Source organism: Lagopus leucura, unplaced genomic scaffold (assembly GCF_019238085.1).
Source record: "Lagopus leucura isolate 7727_CA_CO unplaced genomic scaffold, USGS_WTPT01 35232-0_obj-0_obj, whole genome shotgun sequence".
In the NCBI taxonomy this organism is placed as follows: domain Eukaryota; kingdom Metazoa; phylum Chordata; class Aves; order Galliformes; family Phasianidae; genus Lagopus; species Lagopus leucura.
Genome location: NW_024964032.1, coordinates 1 through 11,321, shown reverse-complemented (window position 1 = coordinate 11,321; position 11,321 = coordinate 1). Strand labels below are relative to the sequence as shown.

Genomic DNA, 11,321 nt, shown 5'->3' with positions numbered 1-11,321 from the left:
TGCCTGATTCCTGATGCTGCTTTTCTGGTGTTCTGCTTCAAACATGAATAAAACTCTTCTTTGCATCACCTTGGTCTTCACGTCTTAATTCACAGAAGCCTTTCCAATGTGAGCCCCTTCTTGCAATGGAATCCTGCTTGTTGTGCAGGACAGCAAACGCTGCCCCAGGGATGTGCTGCAGAAACCCTTCTGCACACCCACCCATGTTCCCATTAGTCCCATTTGCCTCGAGACTTTCCATGCAGGCACAATTTGCAGTCATAATTAGTTTGAAGTCTGCAAATGTTTAGAGTATAAAGAGTATGCTTTTAAATTCAGCCTTTCATGTTCTCGGAAGAACATTGACTTCCTCCACACTTTCCATGGTCAAAGTTATTGCACCCTTAATGGTCCTGGGAGGAAAGCAAGCCTCCAAAATGAGGTGTGCAGGAGTTCTGCAAGAACTTGTCCTCTGGGCTGGGCTCTTCTCTCCTCCATGAGAGAGGATGATGTGAGATGAGATCCTTTCAGTTGGGGACCCTCAGCTGGGCGGCATCTCTGGGTGCAGTGGTTGTGGATGTTGTGCTTCAGGTATGGGCCTGTTCCCAGGCCTCTGGATCCTGACTAATGTGTCTGAGGAACGTGGGAATATGCATGAGTCAACCTGGGGTAGATGGAACACGGAGCATTGCAGGTGTGTGGATGTGCTGGGTGTTGGTGGAGCTGTATGATGAGGTTGGATGCTTCCTCTGTTCCCTCCAGTGGTTGGCTGGAAGATGCAGCTGAGCATTTCAACATCACAAAATGCTTTGTTTTGTGGGCACAAACTCAGCTGAGGATGGAGTTACGTGAATTGCCATGGGCATGTTTGGACTGCCCCACTCACTGGTGCACCTGGTTAAGAAAAAACATGTAGGTTGAGGACTGAAAAGGAATGTCCTGACACATCACCATGACCACGCAGTCGGTGTCAGTGCTCCATCCTGCCCTCAGTCTTTTTTTCTGACCTTCTTTAAGGACCGTTTCCAGGAGGATGAGGATGCAAATTTAACCACCTGGCTACTGCAAGGACAATGCATTTCTTAGAGAACTGTGCAGAGAAAACATGCATGCTGTAGAGGGTTGAAAAGGAGATTGATTCAGTAATAGATGGACAAGTCATTGAGGGATGTTTTGCTTTCACATCTGTGAATAGGGTGAGCACAGAGAAGTGTGAAATGATTCTCTGGAGTGGAACCTGAAATATTCAAGTAAACAGCTCAGATGCTAATGCAGTTCTTCAGGTAGAGACACAGCTGCGCAGTGCAGTCTGGGTGCCATGAAGAGCAGAAGTTCCTCCTCATTCATCTCCCAGCTGCACGCTGCTGCCTCTCCTCTGGTGTCCTCAGGTGCCAACGAGCTGATCCAGCAGAAAGCTGCATGGCCAAGAGGTGACTCACCATCCCTTGGTGCCTGGTGTCCCTGTGGCTGCACGCCATGGGGCCATTTGGTGGCAGCCTGAAGTTCTCATTACCTGGTGCCTGAAATCACAACCTGAGGATGTGGGTTTTTGATGGGCTTGTCCAACTGTAACTGTGGGCTGTAGTGGGAAGGGTGATCCCATCTTCCCCATGGTTCTGCTCGGAGCTCTCTATCCCATCCCTCCACCCATCATGGTGAATATTGGCTTTGCATAAGTCTGCCTGCTCCAAGTCACTCAGAGTTGGCTGTTTCCAGGAGATCAGATGAGTGACCACCAGAAAAAAACAACTCCTGATTTATTTTGTCTGGAGGGCTGTGCACTTGGCGTGCTTCAAAGCTCTGCGAATTTGTCATAGGATCAGGCTCAAAAACATTAGGTTGGAAAAGACCCTCAAAGGTCATCAAGACCAACCACCAACCTGACCAGACTCAGTGCCACCCAGTGCTGAATGCACTGCAAGGCTCCCATCTCCGACTGCAGGCAGTTCCTTTCCAGCTGCCTCGTTTGGGTCAGTGCTGTTCAGGTTGGCACAAGCTGTGCAATCCAGCTGCTGAACACACCATCAGCCCTCGGCTTTGATCCCTGCACCTCTCCCAGCTGCAGCAGTGCTCCAAAAGAGAAGCAGTGAGGGCAGCATTCCCCTCGCTGCATCCCCAGGGCATCCCCAGTGACCCCATGCATCGAGCTCCCCTTTCTCTCTGCATGAAACAGGACTCTCGTGTGTTCCAGTGCCTGTCTGACCTGACAGATGAGCATCATCACTTCAGGGTGGAAGAGAGACATCGCATGTTTGGACGATGTGTCATCAAGGAAAAGAACAAGCTGATAGTTCCGAGTTTAATTTTGCACTGATTTCATGTCATGGAGATGAGAACAAACTCCGGGGCTGTGTGTGGTGTGCCTGGGGTGATGTGCTCCTGGGAAGGGAATGAGACTGGGAGCTTTTGGAAGATAAAGAGTAAGAATTTAATGAGGAAGAAGTTGTTTTAATTACCCCTCATTTCTTCTGCAAGCAAATGTGAAACCGGGACTCAACCCTGGAATACAATCATTATAAAGAGACCTTAGCCTGGATACAGAAAGAATGGCAAAGTGGCGCATCTGAATGCAGTTCCTTTGTCCACGACACAGCTTTCTTTTTTTCCAGAGGAGATTAGTGGATTTCAGGAGGATCTCAGTGGAGCTGCCACGCTCGTAATAGCAGATTCTTTCCTGGAGGTGCACTCTGTCTTCCTCCAGTGATGGCATTGAAGATTCCTCCATTGGCTTATGTGAGGCAATAAAAGACAAATGTCAGTGCAGTTATGTCATTTTGTCTCCTTCCTTCCCACCACCACTGTGATTTCACATTTCTCAGTTGTTGCACATTTTTCCTCACACCAAAGGGGTCAGGTGAGGATGTCTGTCAGTCTGGTGAACAATCACCCATTTCCCTGTTTCGCATTCTCTGCTGTCAGGAGAGTTGGGATCACTCGTTCCATACATTGCAGCGATTCCTTTGTGCCTCAGTGCTGATGAAACGTCGTGCCCTGCTGAAATGTGGTAGGAATGGGAAGGGAGAAAACTGCCACCCTGCAGAGCTGGAGGAGGACTGGAGAGGGCTCCCATCCTTGGAGGAGTTCTTGCTTGGGTGCTTTGCGCAGCCACAACGTCCTTGGCGATGCAAGGTCTTCTCCCAGCACCCTCAGTGTGCTGTGCTGGTGTGCACCAGATTGCATCACCTTCCCATGCCCATTATCCAAATTACAGCATGTTCTTCCTTATCAGGGTAGGAAGTGATGGGCAGGAGAAGGGAAGCAGCTGCCACCTTGCTGTGGGCTGTCCTGAGAAGCCCCAGTTGCTCTCCATGCGGTGGTTGCCATCTCTGCTGGCCACAGGGAGCTTTTCTTGGCTCCGTGACAGCTCACGCCGATGCTGCTCTCCACTAACCATTGCTTTCTTGCTCGTTGGTGTTGCTGAGCCTGCTCTTCCCCTTCCTCCTATCAGGTTTAATTAGAAAATTCTACGCCCCACAGCTTGGTTTTGTGAGGGATGCCAAAGACGTCACCAAGAAAAGCCAAATGGGATGACCAGCAAACTTTATTAATGTGTAGAAGGCAAACGATCTTTCTAATTAGCAGTTATTCCAGTGCAAGAAGAAGGTGCAGTGAGGCATGCACGTTGTGACAGCAAAATCTAATGCACATGGGGATAGCTTGACAGCAACAAGCATCCACTGACGGCTTGACCAGAAGGGTTGAGATGCCGCTGGTCATAATCTCTCCTCCACCTCTGCCCATAGCAGTGACACTGCTGAGATGGATTTTGGCCAAACAGATCATGAGTTCTCCCACCAGCATGTTGGCAGTGGCAGTTTGATGCTCCTCTCTTCCAGAAAAGGCCGAGTGTTTGGCTGCTGCCTGTCCAGCTCTCACATATTTAGAGACCAGTTCCGAAACCAGAGAGAAATAATGAGAGCCTGGGCGAGATGGGTGCAGTTGTCCTCTCTTCTGATAGGGATCTCCCTGAGGCTTCTTTAATGGCTCCATCAGATATTTCTGCATTCCTGCATGGAACAATTACATATCCCATGTAATTTGCTCACTGATTGAGGAGTTCTTCCTCCAGATACGACACTTGTTCACGTTCCACAGTATTTGGTGTTCTCTTCCTGTTTGGCATCTGATCAGCAGGGTGATCTCAGGAGACCCCATTCCTTCTAAACTGCTTGTCTCCAACACCACAGTCCCTTCAGAGGAGGTCTCTGTGCTTCCTGGGGGTATCTCAAGCGCTTCAGTCCCCTTTGCAGGCCATGAGCAGCACCAGTGCCCGGTACTTTACAGAGTTGGTGCCTCCATGGCACCCGGAAGCTCACTGACAGCACAGCTGGGCTGTGTGCCACTAACAGCTCGCCTTTTAAGTGTCTGCATCTTGACCAGGGACAACGAGAGGTCCTGTTGGGGTGGATTTTGGGAGCCCACTCCTGTTGGACTGATGAAGGCTTTTCTCCATGTAGACCTGGGTGTCCATGGTAGGGACCAGGTCCATGTCAGTGGTATGGGGAGCTGAGCAGCCGGGAGGAGGCAGTGGGAGATTGTCCTGGACACAGCACTGAAGCAGTCAGCCCAGTGCCTGCCCTCAGAGCAAGTGGACACGGAGTCACCTCTGCCATTCATTTTCCACGGGACTGCTCTGCTTCAGAGATGGAGGGAGACAAAGAGGCTGCTGTTGCAGAGCTGCTACATGGTGCTGGATTGCCCCAGAGCTTCATGGCCTCATCTCAGCCCTCTGACAGAGACGTGCTGTGTGTCAGGGTCCAGATTTCGGTGGCCACACTGACATCAAGGCTCGTAATTTCCAGAAGCTGATGGTGGGGCAATTATCTAGATGGGCTTCTCATCGCTCACGTGGAATTTGCAGGCTCTGCACATTGGTAAGGCAAGAACCCGGGGATGGGGGACAGCGTTAATTAGCTGATGTCCTGCCTGGGCCATGGAGGCCAGCAGAGCCTGGCCAAGTCCCACTGGGGATGAGCAGAGCCCCGCAATCTGATCGCGTGGCTTGTGCTTGAGGAAAGGACCTGCATGGAACAGCAGATTTTTCCTCTAGATTGCTGGGTAGCAAGGCGGAAACAAGCCACACTGCTGGTCTGGCACCTCCCAACGCTTGGGAGCATTTGCTCCTCCCTTGGCAGCTTGCTTGCTGCCCCCCACCCCTCTGCCGTGTATATAAGGCCCCTCCGAGCCCTGCCACTACACATCCACTCCAGCGAGGCACACAACAAGCTGCTCCTTCAGCTCCAGCACCTCCGTCTTGGCGACAGTCAACCAGAAGGCCTTCAGCATGGGTAAGGAATGCTCCGCAGCCTCCCTTAGCGCTGTTCCCAGGGGCCTCTTTGCGCTTTGACAATCAATTTCCATTTGGCTGTGGGATCTGTGCTCCCCTTCTGCTGGGGAATTGCTCCAAGAGAAGCTGGAGTTATTTTCTTGCTAGGGCTTCAATGCTGACATGGTTGTCCATGTCAGCTCCCTCCTCATCGCTGCTGATGGAGCCGGGATGAGTGCAGGATGCAGAAGGGAATGGAGCAGTGCTCTGATCTGTGATACCCCATGGTGATGGTTTAGTGGGCATGGGAGCGATGGGTCAGAGGCTGAGCTTGATGCTCTCGGTGGTCTTTTCAGCCTCAAAGACTCCATGGTGCCCAGTGGCACCTGGAGGAGGATTCCTCTGCTGTACCTGAGATCTGTTGGGGCCACCACCAACAGAGCTGCTGGTCATGGAGTCCTTGTTGGCAGCCAGGGTGGGAGAAGTCCATTGAGTGGGACAGAGTCTTCTGAGTCGGCACCACTGAAGGACGTGGGCACTTCCCATTTCGTTTTCTTTTTCTCACCACAGACAGATGCAGAGTTCAGTGCTACCAGTACCCCAGCTGCCCTGATGTAGTGAAACCCAAGTGCTATCAGCCATGCTCTGAAGGTAGGTGTTTGTGACAGCTCTGACTCAGCTTCAGGTTGGACGATGATCAAGTCTGTCTTTCACAGACCACCCTTAATTAACTGCATGTACTGAGTCCCTTCCTGAAAGGTGAATACTGTAGCTATACAGTGATCCACTTGTGTTGTGCTTTACCTCTGGTCCAGTCATGGCAGCAGAAAATAAAGCTTAGTATCATAGAATCATAGAATCTTTTGAGATGGAAGGGACCCTTAAAGGTCATCTTGTCCCACCTTGCAATGAACAGGGACATCCAAAGCTCCCTCGGGTGCTCTGAGCCCTGTCCTACCCGACCTTGGTGTCGTCAGGGATGGGGCACCACCACATCTCATAGCAACCTGTTCCTCGTTCGTCCTGAGAGTCTCCTGAAGCTTTCATTTGCCTTTGCTGTTATTTCATTGCATGTTCTAACACTGATGCTCCATACACCTAGCTCCTAAGGAAGAGCTTGCATATGTGACATGTACTTACCGAGAAACATGCATCAACCAACCTGACTTCCTGGCCACCATCGATCTCAACCCCAGATCTCCGCACTACTGCCAGGTACTGTGCCCAGACTCTTCTTGGCCTGATGATCACTACTGGCACTGTCCTTCCAGGTCCATGGCATTTCCTCCATTGTGCCGTCCCCAGTGTGCCTGGCTCTTGCTGAACCATCTCCATCTCTGTGTGCACACACCAGCTGTGACTCACTTCATATCTCACTTCTTATGACATTAAGTGAAGCTTTGAGTAGAACCTCCTGTCAGTGGCTCTTCATCAGCAAAGATGGCCACCAGTGACCCAGGTGGTTTTGGTTTCTCAGCACCTCTGCAGGTTTCAGCATGTTTCTGGTGCACTGCAATTTCAGAGATGTTCTGTTATGCACCGCCCCAACCTGGCTGCTGACATCCCAATGGGAAATCAGCACCTACCTGTCTCTGATGGCTGCTCAGGCCAACTGACCACATCCACTGTGCTTCTTTGAAACGATTCCTTACTTTGAAGCTTTGACCTTTCCACTTCTAAGTTGTTGGTTGCTGAAGGTACCTGTTTCCACCCATCTCCTTGACTAAACCCTGACTCTACCTTTGGCTGCCCAGGTGATCCACCGCCTGCCTGTGCCCAACCTCAAAGACGAGCTGCACTGTTCGGGGTGGAGCGCTGGCAAAGTCTGCTTTGACAATATCACAACAAAAAAGAACAAGCTGATCCTCCCCTGTTTGATTTCTTCCCGTATTTACGTGGTGGATGTGGGCACGCAGTGCCGGGGTCCCACAGTGTGTAAGGTAAGTCTGGAGTGACTCCAACAAGTTGTTTCAAAGGGGCTGTGAGTTGGTGCTTCTGGAGTAACACAGAGGGAGAAGGTCCTCTCCTCTTCTCTTACCCCTTCGTTTTACAGAGCTGGGACAAGTTTCCCTACCAGCTCTCTCTATCAGACCAAAGAAGACTCCCATCATCACTTTTTTCCCTATTGCATTCAGGGAGTGTCCAGTAACTTGAGATCGTGTCACACAGCCCATACCAATACCCCTCATAGTGAGGTGGACAAGCGAGCTCTTACCTGTTGGATGTTGTTCCATCCATGCTGTCCATGTAAAGGAGAGCTCAGTGGCTTCTCTGCTCCTTTCCGAGGGTCTGGTGCATTCAGAATCCTCTGATGGTAAAAGGCTCTGCCTTTTTCACCCCAAAAAGCTGAAATGAGCTGATCAGGCAGAGGTTTACATGTGTGTCTCTTTGTTTTTCAGATGATTGAGCCAGTGGATGTCTTCTGGAAGTGCAACAAGGGCCACCTTAGTGTAGTTCACAGCCTGCCCAACGGTGACATTCTGATTGCCAACATGGGGGATGCAGCTGGCCATGGAAAAGGTACATTTCCTCCAGATTGTTCCAATAACATGATTCCTGTTAGAAAAATAAGCAGCTTACGAACCACAGACTTCCAGAGTTTCAAACATCAAATGAGAGCTAACTGTTGAGAACGCCGAGTATTTCATGCAGCTATGAGCCCAAGCATGAGGTGCAGTGTGGGGAAACGAAGACAAGAGCAGAGGCACAGCTGCCCTCTGCAGACTCAGGCAGGCAGTCCTACTGTGTGAGGAAGGCGTTCATCCATCCCTGCTTCAGAAAGGGAGATGGAGTGAGCAAAGCCAACATCGGTAACGTGTCACAGTGTGCACACTAAAGCAAAGACTTGCAATATGAAGCGGGGATAAATTTTTGGTTCAGAAAATTCTGCATAGCTCAGATGGAAAGCTGTACTGCACAGGTTCTTATGAAAACAGGAACCTGCAGAGCCTGTGCAGCTCAGTATCTAAAGGCAGAAAGTATTCAGAGGAGGCTGGTCATCACAGCTACCATCCGACCTTCGCGCTTAGAAGTGATCTGCTGTGCTTCCCTCTGGTGCCACAGGTGGATTTATTGTGCTGGATGGAGAGACCTTTGAGCTGAAGGGTAACTGGGAACACGAGTGCGAGGTTCCCCCAACAGGCTATGACTTCTGGTACCAGCCACGCCACAACGTTCTCATCAGCACCGCCGGGATGGTGCCAAGAATTGCGGGACGGGGATTTAACCCGGATGATCTGAAGAAAGGTGAGGGAACGCGGACGCAGGCGCTGGGCAGCGCTCAGCAGGCTGACGGGCGACGCAGAGGAACTCCAGGATGGGTGGGAGCTGGAGGGAGGGGACGGGCAGAGCGCCGTAGGTGTCGCCCACCTCCAGGGCTGCCCGCCCCTCCCGGCTCACTTCTCCTCCCCCTGCTCAGGGGTCTTCGGGCGCCGCCTGAACGTGTGGAATCTGTCCTGCCGTACCCTCACGCAGTGCTTTGACCTGGGGGAGGACTCGCTGCCCCTGAGCGTGAAGTTCCTGCACAACCCCGATGCTGCCGAGGGCTACGTCAGCTGTGCCCTGAGCGGCGTCATCTACCGCTTCTACAAGTGCGAGGCAAGTGCTGGGCCTGCGGCCCCGGGGCCCCCGGCTCTGGGAGCGGCTGAGTGCCCCGATGGAGGGCGGGGAGCTGAGAGCGAGGAGCGCCAGCCTCGCCGCCGGTGTGAGCCGTGCGTTTCTTGTGCAGAGAGACAGCTGGGCAGTGGAAGAGGCCATCCAGATCCCAGCCAAGGACGTGTCGGGATGGATTCTGCCCAAGATGCCGGGTGAGCCCCCCGTGCTGCTCCGCATTTCCTCCCGGCACGTTGAGCCGTGCAGAATGTCTTCTGGGGACGCCGCCTCACCCACGGCTCTTTCTTCTCTGCCCTCCCAGCCTTCCCCAGCGACCTGGTCATTTCCCTGGACGACAAGTACCTGTACGTCTGCAACTGGCTGCACGGAGACATCCGCCAGTACGAGATCTCCAGGACCTGCAAGCCCCGGCTGGTGGGACAGGTGAGGCGGGGGCAGAAGGCTGCGCTCGCAGCTCCGTGGCAGTGGGTGGCGGTGGTTGGGTGCCAAGCCACGCGTCTCCTTGCCTTGCCTGCAGGTGTTTGTGGGAGGCAGCATCCTGCGAGGCGGGCCCGTGACGGTGTGCAGAGATGAAGAGCTGAAGTGCCAGCCGGAGCCCTTGGTGATCAAGGTGAGCTCTGTGGGCTCTGCCCCTCGGTGTCCTCCGCACTCGAGCTCTGCTCTGCGCTCCCTTTTGCTGCTCCTGCTTTTGCTCGTCTGCTGAAAGAAAGCAGCCAGCAACGCCACTGCTCTCTGTTGTGCCTCCAGTGCAAGCGGGTGTACGGCGGCCCCGCTAAGATCCAGCTCAGCGTGGATGGCAAGAGGCTGTACGTCACCAACTCCTTCTACAGCACTTGGGACAAGCAGTTCTACCCGAACGTGGTCAAGTAAGGAACCTCTGGGAGGAAAGGGGCCCTTTTGGGTGATCCCTCGGGGGTGGGAATGGCAAAGGTTGCGCGGCGCTGCTCTTGTCTGCAACGCTGCTCCATCGCCCCTTGCAGGGAAGGCTCTGTCATGCTGCAGATCGACGTGGACACGGAGAAGGGAGGCCTGACGGTGAACAAGAACTTCCTGGTGGATTTTGGAAAGGAGCCCAACGGGCCTTGCCTTGCCCACGACATCCGCTTCCCTTGCGGAGATTCCACCTCCGACATCTCCGCCTAGGCGCCATGGCGCAGCTCCCTTCTTCTCTCTAATCTGTAGTGCAGCCATCAAACGGAGCGTGGGGTGATTGGGTTGGGGGTCCCATTTCTTGCTGGAAGCTACATTTCTGCAGGCAGTGCAGGCAGCCTTTGCTTTCTGTGCACGTGTGTCCCTGGGTGCACTTCCCAGAGCAGAGCTCGGCTCCTTGCTGACTCTGAGCCGTGCACAACGCACAGCTCCCTTCAGTTGCAGTCTGCAGCCTCACCGTGCCACACAGAGCCTGCTGGAGGCCGTTGAGCTCTCCGTTAGGATTCAGAGCTTGCTCACACTTGCTGATGAAGGCCATAGAAGGTGAAATGCCCACGTTGTCTGCGTTGCTGTTCTTCAGCCGCGTTCGTTGCTGGGCAGTCCTTCCCTGGCACTGGGGCACATGGAACCTCCTGGCACGTGCCAGCGCCTGGGCCAGGAGGTGTTGCGTCGCTGAAGGAGCGTGAAGTGCTTCATTCAGAAAGGGATGCCTGATTCCTGATGCTGCTTTTCTGGTGTTCTGCTTCAAACATGAATAAAACTCTTCTTTGCATCACCTTGGTCTTCACGTCTTAATTCACAGAAGCCTTTCCAATGTGAGCCCCTTCTTGCAATGGAATCCTGCTTGTTGTGCAGGACAGCAAACGCTGCCCCAGGGATGTGCTGCAGAAACCCTTCTGCACACCCACCCATGTTCCCATTAGTCCCATTTGCCTCGAGACTTTCCATGCAGGCACAATTTGCAGTCATAATTAGTTTGAAGTCTGCAAATGTTTAGAGTATAAAGAGTATGCTTTTAAATTCAGCCTTTCATGTTCTCGGAAGAACATTGACTTCCTCCACACTTTCCATGGTCAAAGTTATTGCACCCTTAATGGTCCTGGGAGGAAAGCAAGCCTCCAAAATGAGGTGTGCAGGAGTTCTGCAAGAACTTGTCCTCTGGGCTGGGCTCTTCTCTCCTCCATGAGAGAGGATGATGTGAGATGAGATCCTTTCAGTTGGGGACCCTCAGCTGGGCGGCATCTCTGGGTGCAGTGGTTGTGGATGTTGTGCTTCAGGTATGGGCCTGTTCCCAGGCCTCTGGATCCTGACTAATGTGTCTGAGGAACGTGGGAATATGCATGAGTCAACCTGGGGTAGATGGAACACGGAGCATTGCAGGTGTGTGGATGTGCTGGGTGTTGGTGGAGCTGTATGATGAGGTTGGATGCTTCCTCTGTTCCCTCCAGTGGTTGGCTGGAAGATGCAGCTGAGCATTTCAACATCACAAAATGCTTTGTTTTGTGGGCACAAACTCAGCTGAGGATGGAGTTAC

The 11,321-nt window shown here is 52.7% G+C and overlaps 1 protein-coding gene across 1 annotated transcript; it reads left to right on the top strand.

The window, feature by feature from the left end:
- The first annotated feature begins 5,614 nt into the window (after window positions 1–5,614).
- On the top strand, window positions 5,615–10,492 carry LOC122191501 (methanethiol oxidase-like). The gene is made up of 12 exons (XM_042891782.1): window positions 5,615–5,720; window positions 5,816–5,896; window positions 6,348–6,460; window positions 7,000–7,185; window positions 7,645–7,765; window positions 8,309–8,491; window positions 8,664–8,846; window positions 8,977–9,051; window positions 9,159–9,280; window positions 9,375–9,467; window positions 9,605–9,723; window positions 9,838–10,492. Exons 1-12 carry the CDS (start codon window positions 5,615–5,617, stop codon window positions 9,998–10,000), a joined length of 1,545 nt encoding a protein of 514 aa, XP_042747716.1. The 3' UTR covers window positions 10,001–10,492.
- The last annotated feature ends 829 nt before the right edge of the window (window positions 10,493–11,321 follow it).

Excerpts from the sequence above, each read along its gene's own strand:
- LOC122191501 (XM_042891782.1), top strand. The coding sequence starts at position 5,615 with ATGGTGCCCAGTGGCACCTGGAGGAGGATTCCTCTGCTGTACCTGAGA. Across the intron at positions 7,766-8,308 it reads TGCAGCTGGCCATGGAAAAG|GTGGATTTATTGTGCTGGAT; the intron begins GTACATTTCCTC and ends CTGGTGCCACAG. Across the intron at positions 9,052-9,158 it reads GATTCTGCCCAAGATGCCGG|CCTTCCCCAGCGACCTGGTC; the intron begins GTGAGCCCCCCG and ends CTGCCCTCCCAG.